The 23,459-nt window shown below is 46.5% G+C and overlaps 1 protein-coding gene across 1 annotated transcript; it reads right to left on the reverse strand.

The window, feature by feature from the left end:
• Nucleotides 1–7,055: 7,055 nt before the first annotated feature.
• Nucleotides 7,056–14,382, reverse strand: CBLN1 (cerebellin 1 precursor). The gene is made up of 3 exons (XM_035119896.3): nucleotides 13,627–14,382; nucleotides 12,889–13,008; nucleotides 7,056–8,906 (listed from the first exon to the last, which is right to left on the reverse strand). The coding sequence occupies exons 1-3, from the start codon at nucleotides 13,879–13,881 to the stop codon at nucleotides 8,709–8,711; spliced, it is 573 nt and encodes a 190-aa protein (XP_034975787.1). The 5' UTR covers nucleotides 13,882–14,382; the 3' UTR covers nucleotides 7,056–8,708.
• Between the last annotated feature and the right edge of the window lie 9,077 nt (nucleotides 14,383–23,459).

The raw sequence follows: 23,459 nt of genomic DNA on the forward strand, positions 1-23,459 counted from the left end.
CTGAGCTCATATCTGCCTCTTGGCCTTCGTCCTCTCCTCCTTCAGCTTCTGCCTCTGCTCACTAAGCTCTCTTACCTCTTCAGCTTCCAACACCTCCTCCCAGTCGTCTCCCTGTGACCACTTATCATTGTCCACCACCAATCCACAGGCTCTGAGTCGACTTCCCTTGGTTGTTCCCCAGCTGGTGCCTCCCACCATTCCTTTGCATCCAACCAGTCTATGACATCAGCTCACCACTCTATAGGTAGGTATGATCATTCATGAAGTTCCAGTAAAAACGCTGTCCTGACCTCAACTATTGCATCAGTCCCTCTCCTTTGTTATTTCTCAATGGTCAGGCCTCAGTCTGTAAGCATTGCGGGGCAGAGAACTGCCTCCATTTCCCCTTTCGCACGTGCTGCAAAATGCCAAACACAGAGATGGAGTGATGGAGTCGCTAAATAAATAAATAGTGTTTCTTTTGTTCTAATCCCGCAGCAACAGCTGGGGAATCTTTACCTTATCCTCTTCTCATTCATTCACGCTCCTTTATAGCTCCAGTCCCTCCCCTTGGCTATACAATTCTTGCTGAGTTTGTGGATTGCTTAACCTGGTCTAATAAAACCATAATGATCCTGGGCTTGCCTAATGAATTTCTGGATAGATGCCAGCAGACTCTAGCTGTGGGGAGGGATCTGGAAGGCTCATATAACCCACCAATGGAACAAGCACAGCAGATTCCGTGGCGTTGTAGGTGTGTGTGTGTGTGTTTAATAGCAATAACACGGGGATTATTTTAAAAGGAGGATGTAACACTTCAGAGATTGACACATTTATTGTGGCATGAGCCAAGGCTTTAAAGGAACTAGCTTGCTTCTGATGCATGCAGAGGGCAGGGATTATACGGGTGCACATGATTTGAGATGCGCCGGAGAAAGAACCAAGCCAAGGTTGAGTGCTAAATAAAATGAGAATGCAAACATACACACTACTGATAGCTGGAGTGCTTTTACAAAAGGGAGGCAGCATATGCAGAGATAGACTCATCTCCTAGGCAGCACAGCCTCAGCGTAGCAGAGTTCCAGGGGCTGGAAGGCAGGGCTTTCCAAACTATTAAGAGGTTTCAGAATATGGAGCAGAAGAACCAGCTGCAGCTCAGGGCTTTTCCAGGCGACCTGCTGCCTGAGCATTCCTCCATCCAGTTGTTTGTGCAAAATTTGCACAGAGGTCATATGACAGGGCTGTTTATTGGCCGTTCATTCTCATTTGCTTGCACTGAGGTTATATGACAACACCCTGATGCTGCTGTTATCCAGTGCACTTCCAAATCGGTCTTATTAGTACCACCACCACCACCAAAATGGCACAGCCTAAATTTGCCAGCATACAATTGAATTATACCCGCAAATTAGCAATTGTCCAGATGCAGCCTATGAAAGGCCTTAAGAGGCAGGCAGACCCCCCCCCCCAAAAAACCACCCCAAGCTCCAAGACCTGTTGCCCTGAATTGACCAATCAATAGCATGTAGCACAATACAGAAGGGGGAGAGGAATGTCACCCAGGACAGGAAAACAGTGCATGTCAGCCCTGAGTATGTAGTCTAAGCATACACACACACACCCAAAAAACCCCATCAAAATAGGCTGCTCATTCATTGAACCAGGGGGGGGGGATTTCCGTTAATCAAGCTCTGAAAACTATCAACTACTCCAGTCTCTAAGAGGTCCAGGGAATCTGCTACTCCAACAGTTTTTCCCTTGAATTTTTATTTACAATGTTTATATACTGCCCAATAACAAAGATTCTCAGGATGTTTTACAAGTAAGAAGAGAGAGCCAGTGTGGTGTAGTGATTACAGGTGATGGACGAAGGCCTGGAGGACCAGGGTTCAAATCCCACACTCAACCATGACACTTGCCAGGTGACCTTGGGCCAGTCACTGTCTCTCAGCCTGACCAACCTCACAGGGTCGTTGTGGGGATAAAATGGGGGAGAGGGAGAGACATGTACACCACCTTGAGTTTCTTGGAGGAAAGGGGGGGGGAATAGAAATGTAATAAATAACATAACACAAGCAAGCAAGCAAGCACAACATGCCTGATTGATAACCATCTGGGTTCTGCTTTAAAACCTCTTACAAAGGACAGGAGCCTCTCCCACGCCTGCTGAGCACTTTGTTACACTTTCTCATGCAAATGGCACATTTCTTGGTAAATTCCAAGTCCTGTTGCCTCCCACTGCACCTCTGTTTACCTGTGAGTAAGGCCCTATTGAACTCAGTGGCATTTACTTGTGAGCAAATGTGTATGGGATTCCTCTGTAACTCTAACAAAGGGCTGTGCTCACTGGTACAGGGCATACTCTGCATACAGGAGGTCCAGTTCCTGACATTTCCAGTAGGGCAGAGATGGGGAGTTATAGTAGCTCAGTCAGTAGAGAATGAGACTCTTAATCTCAGGGCCGTGGGTTCAAGCCCCACGTTGCACAAAAGATTCCTGCATTACATGGGGGTTGGACTAGATGATCCTCATGGTCCCTTGCAATGTTACAGCTGGCCCCCCTGGTGTTGCTGGACTCAAGCTCCCATCATGCCTGACCACTGGCCATGATGGCTGGGGCTGATGGGAGTTGGAGTCCAGCAATATCTGGAGCATCACAGCTTCCTCATTCCTTGGAAAGACCTCCTCCTGTAACCCTGGAAAGCCACTGCCAGTCTGTATGGGCAATTTTGAGCTAGATGGACCAGGAGTGGAGTCCATAGGAAGCAGATTGCTAAATTCCAAATCCTAAGTAGTACTGAGGTTATTACTGAAGTCCAGGCACTCTCCATGACCATCCCCATAGCCACACCCCTTCTAAGACCATACAATCAGTGCAGACATCAGTACCAAAGCATTTTCTATCCAACCCTCATGCTTCTGTCTTTGCTTAACATCCAGCATTATAAAGAACTCTGGTGGACTCAGAAGCTTGTGCCTTGCTTTGTGAAATTTTCATTGGTCATAATAAATAGACTTTGAAGTTCTAAGCTGTGAAACTCCCTCCCCAGAAAGGTACATCTGGCACCTTCATTGCTCCACTTTTGGCAAATGCTGAAGACTCACCTGACACTGGAGACTCATATTTTTCATACCCACCTTATTTCTGTAATTTTAAGTTGTTTTCTACTTTGCCCTCCCAATACTGTTTCAACTGTTGTAACTGTCCCTGGGACCTTAGGGTGATGGGCAGATAACAAATTGTAATAAATGCTGATAACAATAACTACTATTTATTAATAATAATAATAATAATATTGATATTCAAAACAAAGTGGCAGCCTTAGCTATGCATGAGAATGCTCCTTACCTCTTCCTCTGCTTATCTTACGTGGTGGGCTTCTCTCTGAGAAAAGCTTCTTTATTTGGCAAACAGAGGATTGGGCCAATAGCGCCCTGGGAGGTGACGTCATCATCACTGCTGTGACGCAAGCGACGGCCCTACGTTCCTGCCGGTCCCTGCTCCACAAAGTAAGCATAGCTGCCAAGTTTTCCCTTTTCTCACGAGGACGCCTATTCAGCATAAGGGAATAACTTGGCAGCTATGCAAAGTAAGGTGAAATGGGGGGGGGGATGTGGAGACACCCAAAAATTCCACCCGCCTGACCATTCGACTCACCTTCATACATGCACATTCCCAAGCAAAAGAACCTTCCCGCGCGCCTACAGTTGGAAGCCAGTTCTATTTTAAATCAGCGGGGCTTGTTCCCATCTAAACATGTTTTAATTTAAGACCTCTCTCCATCTCTCTGAAGGCTAACATACTGCTAAGCTCGTGCGCGCTTCTTGTCAGGAAGGTGGCCATCGGGTGCACGCGTATTAACTCCGGAGCAAACGCAGCTGGTCTTACTCTGAGTAGGCGCACGTGCCTAGGAAATGGACAGCCACGGCCTGAAATTTTGAGAGCCTCTTATATTCGAAATACTGCGCACATCACGCGGGGGGGGGGGGAAGAGGGATATTCTATGGATAGTCAAATCGCGAAGGGTGCGGTGCTTCTCATAAGCAGAGCGCGCGCCTCAATTTCTCCGCCGACTAGTCAATTTCGTATCTCTCTCCCCCACCCCCCACCCCCAATCCTCTGGGTTATGTGGGGTTTTTTTGTTTTTGTTTTTAGCCTTTTACTTTTTGTTTGCTTCTGAGCCCCCTAACAGCGACTAGGTTGGTCAGTTTCACGCTCTCGCCTTTGGAGAGGCGTAGAGAAGTCGCTCCGTCCGATCCTCGCTCACTTGCTTTGCAGCAGAGTTTCCAGCAATAATGTCACGAGCCCCTCCTGGCTGGAACTGTCGCTGCCTCCCTGCTAGCAGCAGGGACGTCGCAGGGGCCCATGGAGCAGCGGGCAGCCCCGATAGGCGACCCGAGATTCCGAGTTTCCCCGCTTTGCTGCGGAGGCCCTATAAATAACCGCGCGTAAATTGACCAGCGGTGCCGGCGGGAAACCGACTTGGTCCTTTAGTCGGAAAGGATGAGATCATAGAATTGTAGAGTTGGAAAGGATCTCGAGGGTCATCTAGTCCAACCCCCTGATGACTTCGGTGTGTCTGCACGCGGGGGACAGCTTCAATGAAAGGGGAAAGCAACCGAAGCGGATTGAGAGGACAGCGCGGCCGGCTCCCGCGGGGAACTATCCAACAGAGCTGAAAAGGTCCCACTGAGCACGGTGAGGCTGGGTTCCCGGTTAAATAAACATAGGATCGCCCAATGACCATCCTAGGTAAGAGGTTAGTTTCGCTCACTTCAATGGCACGTTCTCCCAAGAAAGCGTGCATAGGATCGCAATATTAACTGATCAATTTGGTACGGTTAACCTTGTGAGCAAATTTTTTAAAAAATCTATCTTTCTGCAGGCTCTTTCCCCGCAAAAACAAAACAAAACCCTGGGGCTAGGACGGTGGGCATGGAGGCCTCTTCTAAGATGTTACCTGCCTGGCACTTTCAAGTATATCTTCATCAAATATATTTTCCCCTTCCTTTTTTAAAAAAGGGATTTTTAAAATTTCTCTGCAAACACACGCTAAATGAAAGAATTCGTTTTAAACCTTTCCCCAATGATCAAATAAGGGTTCTCTTCACTGTTAGGCCTTCTATTGAAATGGATGAGCGTTACTAATTCAAGTGCATTAATTTCAGTGAGTCTACTCAGAGGTTTTAAGTAGGGAGACGACAACCCCGAAAGAGGAGCATTGAAAAGGAAACGTTCCCCTAAAATGGTCTCGTGAAAATCCCGGGGTTTAAAAAAATAATTAAAAAATCTCCTCCGACCTCCGCGAGTCCCTACCAAGACAAAGACCACGCAGCCAGGTGTCTCCCCCTCCTCTTCTCCCGCCACCATTCGCCTCCCCCCATCGATCTCAATCGCTGGGGGAGGGTTTAGGGTGGGTTTTAGCCAGAGACTCCCCATGCCAAAGAAGCCTGGATCCGTTCCTAGCGGAGCGGCTGGGTCTCTCCTTCCCTTTCAAGACAGCATCACAGCCAGCTGCCACTGCAGTGCCCTCCTTCCCGACACAAATACCGCCTGTCCGCCTCTCTCCTGGACTGGAGCCCGTCATTACTTAACAGCCCTCAGATTTAAATCATGACCCTGCCCAAAGACTTGCCGCATGATCTTAAGACAAAAGGAACTTCTTCTTCTCCATCTGAGCCTACTGGCCGACCTTGCAAGGTCCTTCTGAGGACAGGAGTGGGAAACCTGCTGCCCATCAGATGTTGATAGGACTCCCATCACTGCTGTCTGCAGGCTGTGCTTGCTGGGGTTGATGGGAGTTGGAGTCCAAAAACATCTGGAGGGTCAGGGATGCACCCCCACCCCCCACGGTGTGGAGGGAGAGCTTGAACACACAAACATCTCAAAAGAATAATGTATACACTATTGAATATTATCACATGATTAGCATGATCAGATTTTTTAAAAAAATGCCCAAAGCCAGTGGGAAGTTGTATGAACAAGAAAAGACACTGACACAGACACAGAAACTATATTTTCTTAAACTGGCCCTCCTAATCCCTCCATGCACCCAGTTCCAGTTTTCCTAGTAGTCAAACACATCTGCATTTCTCTCCTGGCAGAGAAGCATATACAAGCAGATGCTTGGGGCAGGGAGATATTTGGAAAATAGGGGTTCAGGATATATTTTGGGAGATTTGCTCTGCAACCACCCTGATTCAGTCACCCCTTCCTACGTCACCCTGCCATCTGTCTGAACAGGGAATGTTCAATGGACTTTTCACCATCATACCTAGGACTTGTGACGTCTTGAAAGCATTTCACATACATGCCCTCAGTCATCCTGAAAAGACGCTTCTGTCATAATAAAATTAAGTATTTACGGTGCCATAAAATGTTGCCCTCTCCCTACCCCCCAGAGCAGGTTAGTATTGCTTACGTTTTATAGTGAGGTGGGAACCTGAAGCAAAGGAATTTGCCTAAGAGCACCTGAGTGGTTTTGTGGCAGGAAGAGGCATCATTTGAACCTGGGGCTTCTTGCATTACTGGAGCCCAACCACCTCCCTATAGCAGCTCTCATGTGAACCCTTACCCTCTCCTTCTACCTGGCCTGGTGGAAATTGACCAGCTCCCCTCCCAAGTTGCAATTCCACTTCTCAGCTGCATCAAAGGCTTCCCTGATAGCTTTCAACCTGTGTGCCCAATGAACAAAACTCACCTTCCTCTTTTGTTCCCATCCCATTTTCCCACAGGCTTTTCAAAAGCCTGGCATCTCTGTTTGCTGTATGGAACTATTAACAAGGACACATCCACACATCACCCTCCATCGAGCATAAAATAAAGCATTGCTTATTAAGCCAGAATTAACTGCCCCCCTAGGAGCTAATTAAATTCCTTCTTGGAACCCAGGTTTGGGGAAGGAAGGGGGGGGGAAGCCATCACATTTTAACTCTGTGGCAGCCGGTCTCCACATTACGGCTCCAAATTGAGAAATTGGCTGTTTATATCCAGCTATTCTTTTGATTTATAGATGTCTAGTTAACTTCCAAGTCTGACCTGTATTATTATTTTTTGTGAAGAAGAGTCAGGGGCAGGAGGGCTCTCTACACCCCAATAAATCCATTTGTTTATTCCACTGGTTTTATTTCACATTATGTTTTGATTACAATCAAAAGTATTTTACTTTACCTTGATAATAAAAGTAGTAGTTCTCTTTAGAGTGCTGCAAAATTATAGCATTTACATTTCTGAAAGACTGTAAACAAAATATTACTAGCAAATAATAATACTAGCATTTTAGGTATACCTTGTAAGGGGGTTTCTTTCCTCTCTTCCTTTGAAAGCAAGACAGCTTTATAAAACGTAATTTGATTGAGAGAATGTAATACATACAATGGTAAAGAGAACAGAGGGGAGAATTTTGTGGGCATTTTCTTGGCGACTGTTCAGGGTGGGGGCCATAGCTGCCAAGTTTTCCCTTTTCTCACGAGGAAGCCTATTCAGCATAAGGGAATTTCCCTTTAAAAAGGGGATAACTTGGCAGCTATGGTGGGGGCTCTCCTCCTCCTCTTCCTCCTACCTTGAGGAACTTGTGTCAATAGAGCAGTATTGTTAAACTGAGAGAGTAGTTACTGAAATTGACACATGAGCCCCAACTTTTTAAAACGGCACATGAAACTATGAGGAAGAACAAGGACTTGAACACTGCTAAAAGGGACTATTTGCACTCTTGGTTTCTGAAGACTGTGCTTTCATTTTCTTCTGTTTCATATCCAGAATCAGAACAGACAAGTGGAAATGGCAACAAATGGCTGTGATTGCATATTTCTGCCCCCTCCCCCTTTCATTTTTGTTGGTATATCTCTCCTCATCCTACATCTGGTTAAGATTGTGTTAACTACACCAAGTTGCTTTGTTTCTCATCTAAGGAAAATTAAATTAAATTAAATTAAAAAACCCCATTTAAACCTTAAAAAAAAACCTAAAGCCTAAATTAAATTATGTCAATATCCACACTTCTTTTCTGGTTTTTATCTTACAGATTAATTAGTAAAAGTTCAATATACTTTCCGGCATGTAGTTGGGCCACAAATTTACAAGAGCGAAAAACAAGCATCAAAACATCGAGCAGCCTGAAAATTCCACAATCACTCAGAATTACATAGAAATAGTGAAAATCAGGATTTGGCTAGAATAAGTTTGTGTTGATAGTCCTACCCTCCCCAGATTTCCTTACTAGTAGCATCACAGCAGGGTTTGCATTGCACCTCTCAACCATGGCACCCATGTATTCAAAAATACTTTTTTTAAAACTCAGGGAAAGAGTAAAAAATAGAGATATATAATGTTAAAAACAAACCCAAATTGGCTGTAAAAAGGATGTGTGAAGTAGGTACCATGTAGGAGCTTGCGGGGGCAGTGGGTGGGGTGCAATGGTAGCTAATAATATCAGTTAAATGGGGATGTAACATAATTTGGATTGCAAAATGGGAGAGAGAAAAGAGAAATAATTATTGAAGGAGGATGAATTCAAGCGTCTTCCGTTGTCCGGCTGCGCCATTACAGAGATCTTCAGAGCAATGCACACAAACCTAAGTTAAGGGTTTAACTTCTGCAGTTATGTCGATAGTATCCAGAAGCTTTTTGCTGTCCGAGATTCCTTCTATCCAGCTACAAATTCAGGGATTGGTAAGCAGTGCTGAAAGACTTGCTCCTTCCTCCCTTCCTCAGCCAGTCGGCAAGTTGTTTAAAGAGGGAATACTAGAAATCCAGAGAAGGTTGAATATTTCCAACCCCCCATTAAGTTTCCTCTCTCCAGTTTCAAATAAGCTCTGTCTCCTTTCTCCATCTGGATCAGGACCCCATTGCTGGCGGCTTCACGGGTGACATCCTGGTCCCCGGCAAAGGCAGAAATCACTGGCCAACCATTCAGCATCAGGCTCACCTGAAAAGCAAGTGTAAGACAAAGTCCCCATCAATGAAAGGAAGAGGAGGCAGCAGGCAAATTCACAGAAATGGCTGGCAGGGTGTTTTTTCCCCCAATTAGAAGCACCTGGTGAAATGAATTTCCCCTCCCTCCATTAATTGTTTATTAGAATTTCTTTCTTTCTTTCTTTCTTTCTTTCTTTCTTTCTTTCTTTCTTTCTTTCTTTCACAGGGTTGCAACAAGTGAACATCAGCAGCCCAATCCCATGCAGGTTTACTCATTTGTGTCCCACTGTGTTCAATAGGGATTACTCCCAAGAAAGTATGCATCAGATTGCCGCCTGAGGCTGCAAAAAACTCAATGGGACAGGAGTTCCTTCTAAGTAGGCATTGCACGGGATTGCACAGGAAGAGGGGGGTATTAGCCAGAATGTTTCCAATAGCATCCCAGACTATATTGCCATAACAAGCATGGAATGAAAACTTGCTTCTTCGATGCATGAAGAAATCTTATAGGATAAGCCATGTATATCAGCCAAAGACACAAAGGAAAATGGGTGGGTGATTGGTAAATGAAAAGGATGCAGATCTAAGGGTTGGCAGCTGAGCATTATGATGTCACTCTCCCAAACTTTCTAGGAATGACCTCCAGATAGCATTGTTCCATTTCCTTTTTTCTTTTTCTTTTTTGGTAGAAAAGGAAAGGTACTGTCCGTTCTGCTGCCAGATCAGATTAATTTTGTTCCTCCAGATTCAGCAGTAGAGAGTGCTTTCGCTTTTCACCACTACCGTAACTATCCTTGCAACCCCCTCCATCAAACCTTTTTTTAAATATATATATATATATATATATATATATATATATATATATATATTCCTATATTTAAATGTAAATGCTGCTTGCCACCCACCCTGGAGAGACCTCAAAGTGCTTTGTGAACAAATAAATATATTACAGCACCACAATCACAATTTAAAAATAAAATAAAATTAAATGTAGATCTGATTATCTAAGGGTAAAGTTGCCTGTGAGGTAGATTGGGGTGCTTATGGGGCACGGCTCAAAATCTAGTGTGAAACCCTTTCAGATGGATGCTTCTCTCTCTCCCCCACACCTCTCAAGAGGGGCTGCTTGTCCTTCAGGAAAACTGGACACACATCCCCCCCCCTTAAACCTCAGAGACTGAAGGAAGAGATAAAGGCATTCAAGCTCTGGCTAGCATCTCTGAAGTTCATCAAGGGGGGCAGCTTATCCATTTGTGAAGCAGGAAAGATGCTGAATCCCTGACAGAGCCAATCTGCATCCTACAGAGAGGGAGCCTTCTGCCTGCCTAAGCAAGGGAGATAGTGGGTTTTATCCAGCTCTTTCAGATACCACCACAGCAAACAACACAGGCACCAGTAATTAGAGATGGACATAAAAGCATAGATCGATCAGCTGTCCATCTTGGCATTGTGACAGTGACTGATAGCTTTTGAAGCTGATTTAAGAGTGGATCTAAATTTATACAGAATAAAGCATTGCTCAAATTATGGCGGAGGGGCTCCCCTCTCCCCCGACTCTCCTAATTTTTTATCCGGGCCATAATTCTCCACCACCACCCTACGCCTCTTCAGTCACCTAAAAACAGTAACTGAGAGGTCATCACAAAAGGAAAGCAGACCAGCCCGCCTTCATTCCTCCTTAAACAGAGCAATCTATAACTTTAGCTCTTGATGTAGAAAACAGCAAGCCACAAAGACTCCGTTAGGGCTTTCTAAAGCAGAAATTGTAGATCTAATGGGGGGGAAAAGTATTTGCACACTTTTACATATACAAGGACTCACCTACTCTTACTAGAATAAACCTACTGGAATTAATGGACCCAAGCGGGTGACTACACAAAATACGATGAGTAGGTTATGTTTTCTGTACGGCACACATATTTCTGGCTAAAGGCGTTGGCCTAAGATCCACCGAACTCAGAAAGAGCTAGGGGAAAACTGCAAAGGATCACCCAAGTCTTTCAAAAAATAGATTCAGGCACAGATCTTGACCTAGAGCTAGACAAATGGACAAATACAGTCATAATAATAATAATAATAAGGTATTCCTGATCAACTGTTTAGGAGAAACTCATAGAGTCCAATCTGATCAATGCACGGTATTCAGGCTGTTGGATACCATATCCCATTTTACCCCACAGGCAATGCCCTTGTTCAGATGACTCGTTCAGACCAAGCCCCATGATGTTATGAAAGTGGGAGCAGTGTAATATTGGGGAAACATGCAACCAGATAACTCAGTCATGTTGGCCCATGGGAGGGGAGTTTCCTTGTTCTGTCAACCATCATTCAGCTAATAAACCCCCAAACGGATCTGCTGAGACTTCTGAAAGGTCTAAAATGCTCTCAGTCCATCAGCAGAAAGGCCAATCCCACCCCCCCATCTGATAAGGTACTTCTAGGATAAATAAGATAGAGGTGACTCCCAAGCCATTGGAGAAAGACAGTTTCAATTTCAGCCCTGTGAGCGAGTCCCCGTCCTAAATTACTACAGTGAGACTGACAGGTTGTAAAGTAAGGATTATGACATATAAAACTTTATGTAGCATGTGGGCAGCAGTTAGTATTGGGGGAAGAAGAAGGAATGTGGGTTTCTGAAGCACAAATGGAATTTTAAAAATCACCCAAGTCACACATGACACTTTAAGGAGGGTATTAAACTGAGCAAGGTAGAAAATCATTCTTTCTATCTCCATCTTGAAATTTAAATAAATAGGTCTTCAGAGGTACCGGTAGTTTTGTTTACTGAACTTGCTTTCATCTCCAACCTCCTTTTTTATTATTAGAATTTGTCCCCCCCCACACACACACTTAATATATCTTAGATGTTTTGCAGCGTTAATCATTTCACATGTTTAGTCTAAATTCAGACGCACAGATTTTCCATACTTTTAATCCTTCAGACAGTCACAGACCACAAAGGGAGTGGGATGCAGGGGGGGGGCACAATATTAGATCAAAAGAAAGCTATTTGTGTGTTGGGGGGGTAGGTTTGATCATCCTGCACAAGTTTGTATGGGATGCAGATTCAAATCCCTTCTTAGCCGTGAAGCATCCTGGGTGACCTTGGGCCAGCAAACCAACCTCGCAGGGTTGCTGTGATAATATAAACAGTGAGGTGGTGATGGAAGAACCAGGTACACTGCCTTCAGCTGCTGGGAGGAAAGGTGAGGCAGAAAATGGGGGGGGGGGACCCAAACTGTTTTTGAATTTCACTCTTTATAGCAATCTGATCATTAGGCACATTTATTTGGGATCAAGCCTGCTTTTATTCCACGGGATTTATTTCGAAGTAAAAGTGCTTTGTGTTGCATCCTTGGTTGGTAGCATCAATGCCATGAATGGGGAGATGGGGAAACATTCTGATTTGCTCACTTTGATCATGGCATTCCGGATTTTGTTTGGAAGGCTGGGCCCTGATTATGAAGGACATTGATGCTCAATGAGATTTTCGTACGCCCAATTACATAGAAACATATTTTCTCTGTTGTTTGCTGTGGGAGTGCCTCTGGATTTAATTGTTATGAGCACGCGGGGGGGGGGGGGGAGAGATTTGCCCCTTCCTTGTCCTACTTCATTTTGTTTTGAATTTTTAAAGACACAAGGAATTTATTTGGAAGATGGGGAGGGCTACAGCATTCGCTTTGCAAGCAGAAGCTCCAGATTCCTTAGGTAAGGATGGAAAAGACCCCCTCAAATCCTGCAGAGCTACTGCCAGTCTGTGTAGCTAAATAAACACATGGTTCTGTACAAAGCCCAGTATTAAAAGTTTGACCAGGAGGCCTTGATCCTCTGCATGTTGTTCCCAAGTAAGCCCTGCTAAGTTCCGTGGAACTTATCCCACGTTAAATGCATGCAGCAGTTGGAGTAAGACACAGGCATATACACACAGACGCTCACACAATCTTGCATGCCACAAAGGGCAAGTGGCTCAAGCAAAACCAGCATTCTCTGACCTGGATGGTTTGCCTGTTGTACACTTTGACTACGTGAAAATTAAAGCCGTAGATCCCCTTTCGGGGCGCGATGAAAGTGCTCCGCTCAGAGTCAAAGTTCAGTCCGATATTCACTAGTACCTACAAGGGAAAGGCAGAGCAGAGTGAGAAATCAGGGAGAAAGATTGAAAACGCCAGCGGATGGATGGATTCCCCGGAAACGTGGCCATCTGTCGCCGGCCCAGATTAAGTTTTTTCCCTTTAAAGAGGCACTGAAGGAGGCACTCCAGAGTGAGAAACACACCCGTCCCTCTCCCTAGAATCTGGACCGCGAACCACATCTGGAGACGCCACGCGGTCCCTCCTCGCCTGCGGATTTCTCACTAGAACATGGAGCCAGCCCAGCCAGCAACAGCTCTTACCCCACCCCACGATCATGCGCTCTCCCCACTCCCCTCCACTAAAGTTTCCACGGGCAATTCGAAATCTCTTCGGGGAACAGCTAAAGACGGTGGTTTACAACCGTCTATGCACCCGGGATTGATCTGCGTATGGCTCGGAGGGTATTTTCTTGGGCGGGGAGAATGGAAAGATGGGCAATTGCTCCAAAACCAGCGCCCCTTCCCTCTACCACACCCACTCATGCCCTCCACGCAGTCACCCCGAGAACACCCCCTTTCACACCCATACACATCCCTCCCTTATCAGCAAAGAGCAAAACCCTACCGACGCCCTCACATTTCCTGCGGGGTCTCTCACCTGGTCGAAGTAAATGATCATGGTCCTGTTGCTCATCTCCGACGGCTCGTGGTTGGTGCTGCGGATGGCCGAAAAGGCCACCTTGGCGCTGCCCGAGCGCACCGAGATGCCCAGCGCCGTGCCCGTCGGGTCCGAGGCCGGGTTGGAGTCGCACACCACCAGGCACTTGCCCTCCAGGATGATGGGCTCCGTCTCGTTCTGCCCCATCGCCACCCCGGCCAGCCAAGCCAAGCCCAGCAGCTCCAGCGCCAGCATCGCGCTGCCGCGTCCCAGGCGGGTCTGCCTGCCGCTTCGTCTCGCCCGCCTCCTCCGATCCCCCCAGCAGGGACAACGCTGCTAGGCGGCCAGCAGATCCAGCTTCCCCGAAGGGGCGTACGGACCGGCGGGTTCTTATCCTGATCCTCCCTCCTCCTTCCTCTTCTTCTTCTTTTCCCCAGCCGCCTCGGGCTTCTCTCGAGCCTTCCCGAGAGCCCGGCTGCCCCCTAAGCCGGCCGCCTGGCTCTATTCCTCGCAAGCCCCTCGACGTGCTAGAAGAAGCGGCGGCGGTGGTGGCGGCGGCGGCAGCTGCGGCATCGGCAGCCCCTGGCAAGGCTCAGGAGCGCTCGAATGCATAGCGCAAAGAGGGGAGGGGGAGAAGAAGGGCGCGCGCGCCGCAGCCCAGCCCCAGCGCCGCCCGCCTGCTCGCTCTCTTCCTCGCTCGCAGTGGCCAAGGCAAGCTCCCCGCCGCCGCTGCCGTCGCCGAAGCACACAAAAGGCGCCGCCGCGCCGCGCTCCCACCCCACCAACCCGAGCCTAGCGTCAGCGCCGGCCACTCCCAGCGCTGGCGCCGCCCGCGGCCAATGGCAGGCGGGCGCGCTCGCCGCCAGCCAATGGGTGCCCGGTCCGTCTCTTTCAGCACCCCCCTCCTCCCCGAAGGCGGAGGCTTTCGGGTGATTAGGTGGTCTGGAGCAGGTGGAGAGAAAGAGCGAGAGATGGCGAGCGCGGCGGATGGTGGTGGGGACGGACGGCGCCCGCGCTTGGGCAAAGTCTGGCGGGGATTCGGGGAAAGAGGGGGTCCGCTGCCTCTCGCTCAGGGGCCGCACAGGTAAGGAGAGCACGGAGGGAGCCGCGTGGACAGGGCATAGGGACCCAGGAAAGGGCGCCCTCCGTGTCCTTGCGCGCTTTTCGACGGGGCGGCGCTCCTGGCGCAGGGGCGCACGAACTCCAGGTGCGCTGGCAGAGAGAGAGGGAGGGTGCGTGGGGGGAAATGAGGTTCCTTGCAGCCTCTACGTGGGAGAGAACGATCGTGCCCCGTCGGAGAGGGTCTTTAGCAGTCGGGGAAGCTCCATCCTATGGGGAAGCTTCAGCTGGTCAGGCGCAGGAAGGGAAGAGGAATAGGTGGGGTCTCGGGTGGGCGTGGAAGTCCGTGGGATGACGGGGGCCAGGACAGCACGTGCTTTCGAAGCCCCGAGTACCGTGAAGGTGACGGTGCCTCCCCCCTTATATAATTTGAAATAAAATACTATTTTTGTTAATCTACGTTAGTAGGACCCCCTCTGGTTTTAGTGGGGTCAAGTAATCAAAAGGGAAAAGAACAATAGGCGTAAAAGTGTGGAGTGGAGTGGAAGGAAGTCTAACAAAGTTCTGATTTTTCCCATGATGGATTGGATCCTTAAAAAAACAATAATCAAATGTCAAACTGTTTTTCGTCTTTAAAATCTCTTTTGGTGGCCTTGCTTTACAGGTGCTTAGCCTGCCTATTGGGTAATCCAGCATTGCATGTGTTGGGGCTCAGGAGGAGGAGGCTGGGTGCTTGGATGGGCAAAAAGTGAGACTGACAGATGGCTGCAGTGATCTCCCTAAAAGGGAAGATCCTGCCCAGCATAAAAGCCAAAGGGTTGGCTAGGATTACCAGCTAGTGAGGTAAAAGAACACTGTACATGCTCAGAGGCCTTGTCTTAACTTTGCCTGTCCCAGGACTGCACCTCGGAGAGTGCTAAAGAGGAGCCCTGATGTGTCCAGCCTCAAATGAAGCTCCACGTCATAGATCTGAACAGGTCAATTTTCTTCATTGGTGATTTTGAGGACCAGACAAGGCTGAGGTGGACAGGTGTGACAGTAAGGAGGTGCAGGTATAGATTGTAGGTTTGTAAGGGATGGGACGGGAAGCAAAGAGGGTTTAAAACTGAGAAAAGGATGGATATCGGGGGTTTCTATGTCATTGACACCAGCTCTTGAAAGGCTGCTAGGAATCACATCAGTGTGTCATGTCATTGAAGGATATTACCCAAGTGCAGTATGGGTAAGGAGGAAGTAGGGAAGAGCTCATTGAATGTGCTCTTTGGGCACATTTTAAGTAATTGAACAATGCTGAACTACAACTCCCCTCACCCCTCACCATTGACCATGCTTGCTGCAGCTGATGGGAGCTGCACTCCAGCAGCATCTAGGGGGCCACAGGTTCCCTGTCGCTCGTGTAGGGGCTGGTTCATGCCACACCTGACATCAGATGATGATGTGCATGTGTGGAACGGCCCTTAGCACATGCAGTATAATGTGGGAGACAAATAGTTGCAAGTCCAGTTTTGCTGATATCTCAACACATAAACTGGGTGATGTATTGTGGGATTGGTTTCATCTTATGCTGTCAGCTGACATAGACAATGTTCTGGTGGCCGTACACTCAACCACGTGGCCTCTTGTCCCTCTTGACTTATTACTTCTAGTAGGGGTTTGACTGGTTGGGTCTAGACTGCATGGGCAAGCTTGGCCCTCCAGCTGTTTTGGGACTACAATTCCCATCACCCCTGACCACTGGTCCTGTTAGCTAGGGATCATGGGAGTTGTAGTGCCAAAACAGCTGGAGGGCCAGGTTTGACCATGCCTGGTCTAGAGTGTGGTTAAGTTACACTTCATTCTGTAACCTTGAATGAGGTGGTCATGTGACCACTCCTAAAGAAACCGGCCCTGGACCCCTTGGACTGGAATAAGTGCCAACCAGTTGCAAATAACATCTCTGGGGAGAAGGTGATGGAGAGAGTTGTGGTGGGGCAGCTGCTAGCATTCTTGGATGGCATGGATTTAGATCCACTGAGTCACCCATGGTCACCCTGTCAGATTGCCTTTGCAGAGAGCCGGGACAGGGGGATGTGACCTTGCTCTGGTCCTCTCTCTCTCTTGGCAACTTTTGATACCATTAACCATCATGCCCACCCGGACTAGCTCTGTGGAATGGGAATTGAGGTCACTGTGTTACAGCTGTTCCTGTCCTACCTATGGAGCACAGGGAAAGTGATTTTCAGCCCCCCAGCTACGGGGTGCCAGAGCACTATTCTATGCCCAGTGCTATTTATTACCTACACGAAACGGGGATCGGTTATTAAGCATTTTGGGGAAAGGTGCCATCTTTACGCTGATGACACTCAACCCTATTTCTCCAAAATATCTGGATCAGAAGAGGCTGTGCAGGCCCTGGACTGGTGCCCAGATGCAGTGGTGGGATGGATGAGGGAAAATAAGATGTGCTTGAATTCTGGCAAAATAGATGCACTGGGGGCAAGTAGGTCCCATGTCCAAGAAATTAGTCAATTGCCTGCAGTGGATGGAGTTGCGCAGTTTGTGTGGGCTTTTGGACCTGGCTCAGGAACCAGGGAACCACGTAAACTTAGTGGCCAGGAGCCCCTTTTACAAACTCCCTGTTCCTGAACTGGGAGAGCTTGACCACAAGACTGGATTACTGCAGTGCAATTCATCTGGGGCTTCCCTTGTGCTTAATCCAGATTCTGCAGCTAGTGAATAATGCCACAGCACAGCTTCTAGCTGGGGTAAGACCCTGTCTGTATATATGATTCTGCTCAGAGATCTGCACAAGTTGTTCATTTGCTACCACACCAAGTTCACGGTGTGGCAAATAGTATGTAAACAGTTTGGGACCAGTTCGGTTGCAAGATTACTCTTTGTTTGCCCACCCAACTGCTTTGATCGGCAGAACTGGCACTGTTGCAGGTGGCACTTAATGCTCGTTCTGCAGTTGTAAGAAACTTATATTTTAGTGTGGCAGCACCTAAACTTTGGAACTCCCTACTTATTGACACCAGCCAGGCTCCTTTACATCAGCCTATTTAGACATGTAGAAGTTACATGCACTTTAAATTTTAATTATCTTGTCTTGAACTCTTTTTTTGGTAAACTGTTTAGAAGTTTTTTTACAACCAAGTGGTATATAAATTTTGGTGGTTTTTTTTTTAATGCAGCAATGACAATCTGCAGGACCAGTTCAGTTTATCATTTGATGTAATTGAGCCATACTATTTATGCCCAGGTGTGTGTGTGACGAATTGTGGTCTAAATTCATGCCTACTGCAACGCTGTGGGAGTTCAGAAGACTTTCACTGGAAATCAGTTATGTATTCCACAGCAGCACACATACATGAACACATCTTTTTTTTCCTTATCCATTTTATGTACAAAAATTACAGGTGTTGGTTTGGTAGGGTAAAATAAAATAAAATCCAAAAGCTATAGGAGGATGATACTTTATTACCATCCTGTAATAATTTTATTGGAATCAACTGATAAAAGTTGCAAAAATAGTGAGCAGGGTTTCAGGTTCCCCAGAATGCTTCTTCCATTAAAAAGTTAAAACCAAGCCACAATGACAAAAGGGGCGGAGAGATGAAAGGCTCAGCTTGGTGGAAAGTCTCCATAATTTGCAATTCATAACACTTTATAAATAAAACCTTTTTAATATTAAAAGAGATAACAATATAGATTGCAAAAATAAATAAATTATATACTAATAAACAGAATAGGTTCCTGCTAAAGAGTCCTGAAGCAAAATACAATACATTAGTTCTCTAATACAGTGTCATCCTCTCATTATGCAAACTTGATTAAGTTAAATCAAGCCGGGTGCAAAACAGACTCCAGGTTGCTGCAAGAGCTCCCGGGTCAAGGAAGCAACATCTGTACACCCTTTAAAAATACGAAAGCTCACAGTTATTTGGTTCTGTGTTTAGCAGCCCTTCCAAGCATCCTTTTTATTATTCACTAGTCATGAAGCCCGTTAAATTAACGGGTGCTAGAACAGACCTGTTGCTCTAGCAACCTCGGGGACATGCGCAGAGCTGACATTGCTCGCCCGCCGCCACTTGTAATGGCCGCTGCCGCTTAGAAGTAAGTCCACGCGAGAAGCAAACGGCCTCGTGAGTGCACCTGCGTGGAGACAGAGCGTGCTCGCTCGTGAGCACGGGGCTATCTTGTGTGCCCTCTGGATTCTCTCGCGAGAGCTGCTCTGAACACCGAGAGGCAGAGCTCCCTTACGCGCCGGCCAGCGCGCTCTGTCTCTGCGCTCCAAGTCCCAACGGCTGTCCGTGGGGCACATGCGCAGTAGCGCAATCCCACGGACACAGGGACTGGACGCAGAGACACTTGCACTTTATTATACTGTATAGGATTATGATTTGAACTTGTCATGATATTGGGGTAGTCATATGTAATGGTGTTTTCACTACTGTGTGCACTTGCAAAAGATTTGGGGTAGCCTCACTCCTTTATTTCTAAGTAGTGCACATCCTGAACCTTCCTGCTGAAATCCTGCAAGTTTCATACCACAATTGTCCTGCTTTTGCTGTGCTATAGACCCTCAAGAAAGCAATAATGTGGTAGCACTGGGGAATCGGAACAGCCAATAAAGCAGAATAAATTCACCAGTAATGCACTGCTGTTGGGTCAATAACATGTAGCAAAAATACATCTAGGCAAAATCACCCCACATATTGCAGGTGGGAAGATGTGACCATCTAATGCAGGCACCCCCAAACTTCGGCCCTCCAGATGTTTAGGACTACAATTCTCATCTTCCCCGACCACTGGTCCTGTTAGCTAAAGACCATGGGAGTTGTAGGCCAAAACATCTGGAGGGCCACAGTTTGGGGATGCCTGAGGTCTGGGACACTGGGATAGATCAGTCAGCAGAGCATGTGACTCTTTCTCTCAGGGCTGTGGGTTTGAGCCCCACGTTGGGTGAAAGATTTCTGCATTGCAGGGGGTTGGACTAAATGACCCTTATGGTCCCTTCCAACTCTACAATTCCATGATTCTGCAATGTGATTTTGCCCAGATGTATTTTTGTGAGCCAATTTTCCATAATATACTGCATTTTTGCATGCTATTTTCACAAATATATGTGCTTATATACATACACACTTTGCCATTGCATATCCATTTTTGTACATAGTACTTGATTAGTGAACTGCATTGCAAAATTGAGAGAAGCATGGCTTTCAAAGTATGTCTGTGTTTCAGCACCTCTGTTGTTTCAGAAAGCACAAATTAGCTTTGCCTTTTAATGTGAAGTGTACTAAATTTCTACCCAGTCCCTCTAAATTTTGCTGAATCATGTCCAGGGCATCATGGAAGAGTTTCCTCAGGTGAGATGCTTTGAAAAAGTATCAAGCGTTCCTTGGACTTAAGACATTTTTGCTGGTGATAAAGTTGGCTCTTTATTTGCTGGTGTCGTGTCATTAGCTATTAAGTGTCCCCCTCTTAATTTTGAGTGCTGCTCAGACTGGAACATATTTGTAGTCAGGACTGCATAAGCTCAAAAATTGCTTTCTATAGATATGTTATTGCCAGCATTGATTTTGAACTGGGCGGCACAAAATTGCAACCTGGTGTCGCAAACAAAAATAGATTCAATGTTCTATTGGAATTAAACTGTCAGGCGGGTGTAACCTTTTCGCCATCTGACAGTCGCAGAGATTCTGTTTTTCCAACTGCAAAAGTTGTTTTTTTTATAAAAAAACACCTATATATATATATATATATATATATATATATATATATACATACACACACACACACACAATTCAGCAAAGACCTTATAACTGAGATTTTATGATAATGGGCAAAACTAAATTGCTTTAGTTTATGAATGAAGCCACATTTCTTAACAGAGACTTGACATGCACTGGGTCACTTATCTAATTCAATATGCCTGCTTGTGACCATGTGGCCACTGATGCAAATAAAGATATCCTGGGTCTGAGGTTGTGATGTGAAGATGATATTGGGCCTACCTTACAGGTTTGTTGTTGTTATCAAGCTTTTACAATGGAGTAATAAAATAGAAAGCCTGTGATATGCACCTTACAGCAAGGAAATTTGTTAGTCCAATATACAACCAATAGTTTCCAAACATTCTCAAAATAGAATTCAGTTTGTTTCCTTACCAACAGTTGTTTTAGAAATCGTTTAGGAACAGTAACTAATCATGCTTGAGAAATGGCCCCTTCCTAATGAACCAGGTTTTGAATGGTCTTTCCTTGCTTTCAATACAGACTTTTAAGAGTGTAGTGCAGCAAAAGGGACCTATTGCCTCCTGATGTCGTTGGACTCTGTCTTCCATCATCTTTGACTATTGGCCATGCTTGCAGCTGATGGGAGTTGGAGCCCAACAACATCCAGGTGGAGGAGGAGGTGACCCATAGCTTGCATCTCAAAGATGGTGCTAGAATAGATGGCACTAGTAGCTTGTTGGGCTTTTCCAAACCTTGCTGATTGCTAGCACTGTCCATGCTTTGAAAACACTCAGCGGTATAGCTAGCCGCTCGGGTGCCTGGTGTGGGGGCATGTCCTGCAGCGGGGGGCGGGGCGATCTGCCCATGGGGGAGCAGATCTCCAACGCTTGGAGCCTCTCCACTGCCTCCCCCTCAGCTGTAGGGCGGCTGAGGGAGAGGCAGTAGGCAAATGCAAGTTCCACACTGCCGTTTCACCTGCAGGTGCCTAAGCCAGGCATCCCCAAACTGCGGCCCTCCAGATGTTTTGGCCTACAACTCCCATGATCCCTAGCTAACAGGACCAGTGGTCAGGGATGATGGGAATTGTAGTCCAAAACATGTGGAGGGCCGAAGTTTGGGGATGCCTGGCCTAAGCCATCACGTCACTCCTTAAAAGTTTCTTGATCCCATTTTTTTTTAAAAAAAGCTCTCTTTCGTCACACACACACACACCTCAGTGATGACACCTGGGGCGAACCGCACCCCCCTGCACCCCACTTCCTCCACCACTGAAAACACTGGGAGAGTAAGGCTAAGCCATAATGCAGGATATGGTAGAATTGTCAGTAAAAGATCTTTTGGTCTTCCCAACCAGTTGTCAGTAAACTTACGACATTATCATAAGTTCGCATGTTGCAACACTTCCAGTTCAAAGTAGGCAAGAGACATATGGCTGCATTTTTCTTTTCCCAAAAGTGTTTGTTTGTTTGTTTGTTTGTTTGTTTGTTTGTTTGTCTGTCTGTCTGTCTGTCTGTCTGTCTGTCTGTCTCTGATGGGAAGTGTGATTTTCTTCAGTAGGAAAACCAATGGAAAGGGGAGAGCATTCAGCAGCCTTTCCTGTCTTGCCATACCTCCTCTCAAATCCACAGCCTCCTGATGCTGCCTTTTGTTTTGGTTTTTAAAAGCCTGTCAAAAGCATAGAATTGTGCAATGTATCTACTTTGGCCATCTGTCAAGATGGCTTTTTATGAGGTTCTTGGGGAAAGGTGACTATTTGTCACTGTGAAATAAAATGCAATAAAAGCGAACAGGATGTAACTTCCACCCTTTTATGAAAGGGAGACTGCCTGTATTGCACTGGTCACCTTGTTTCCAAAGCAGGCACTGCTTTGCCAGACCCATTCCTGAGTCAAACAAGTAAGAGTGTCGCCCTGCTGCTCTCCTAGCAAGACACTCTCCTTCCTCCATAATTTGAAATGCTCATGGGAGTGCTTTCCTTGTGAGCATTTCCTGTCTAAATGTGAATTGGTTGTCCACTTTAACTTCCAGCGCAAAGTATATTGGAAGTATATTGGGTGTTTTGATACCTTTATGGTAGTTTGTGTAATGTGAATGGTGCCATGGATCCCCTAGGTGGGTTATGTGGACAATTATGGTCAGGGTGAATTTCAGTTTAGTCTCTCCCCTCGCCTTCTGTTTCCTTGGCACAGACAGCCATGCTTACATCACTTCCTGTGGGCTATAAGCAGCTCAGCCAAGGCATTATCGGAGTGAATTTGCAGATCTCTGTGTGTGTCACTTAATTTATGAAGACAGGGTAATGAAACATTTGATGATGGGCAGCTGAATATATGAACTGACATCACTGAAGACCACTGAGCTGTTACGTCCCGTCTGGTTGATCTGGGGTAGTTTATTCTCACATGCAGGCTATTACTTGATGCTGCAGTCATCAGATGGGGACCCCAAAGGTAGGATTCACCAGTGGAACATTTGGAGATGCTGCGGCCAGCCTGCCACAGAGCAAACGATTTTGTTTGTGTGTGAGCACCAGCATTTGGAGCCTGTCTTATAGATGATTCACACAAGCGAGCCATTCCTGGGGTAGAAGCCATAAATCTGATAAGGCCACTGCTAATCCAACTAGAGGTCTGTCTGGAATCTAAATATGGCAATTCTTCAGCCCTGAAGTGTGAGCAAAAAGTTATGATGAGTTGTCCGGAGGCATATTTAATTGGACACAAGGAGAAAAAGTGAACTTTATACAAAGAAATGCCACTTGTCCATCTAGTCCATCTGGGCTGCATCAATAGGAGTATAGCATCTAGATCAAGGAAAGTAATAGTACAGTACCACTGTATTCTGCTCTGGTCAGACCTCACCTGGAGTACTGTGTCCAGTTCTGGGCACCACAGTTCAAGAAGGATACAGACAAGCTGGAACGTGTCCAGAGGAGGGCAACCAAAATGGTCAAAGGCCTGGAAACAATGCCTTATGAGGAACGGCTTAGGGAGCTGGGTATGTTTAGCCTGGAGAAGAGAAGGTTAAGGGGTGATATGATAGCCATGTTCAAAT

This window comes from Zootoca vivipara, chromosome 6, assembly GCF_965207765.1.
Source record: "Zootoca vivipara chromosome 6, rZooViv2.hap1.1, whole genome shotgun sequence".
Taxonomy (NCBI): domain Eukaryota; kingdom Metazoa; phylum Chordata; class Lepidosauria; order Squamata; family Lacertidae; genus Zootoca; species Zootoca vivipara.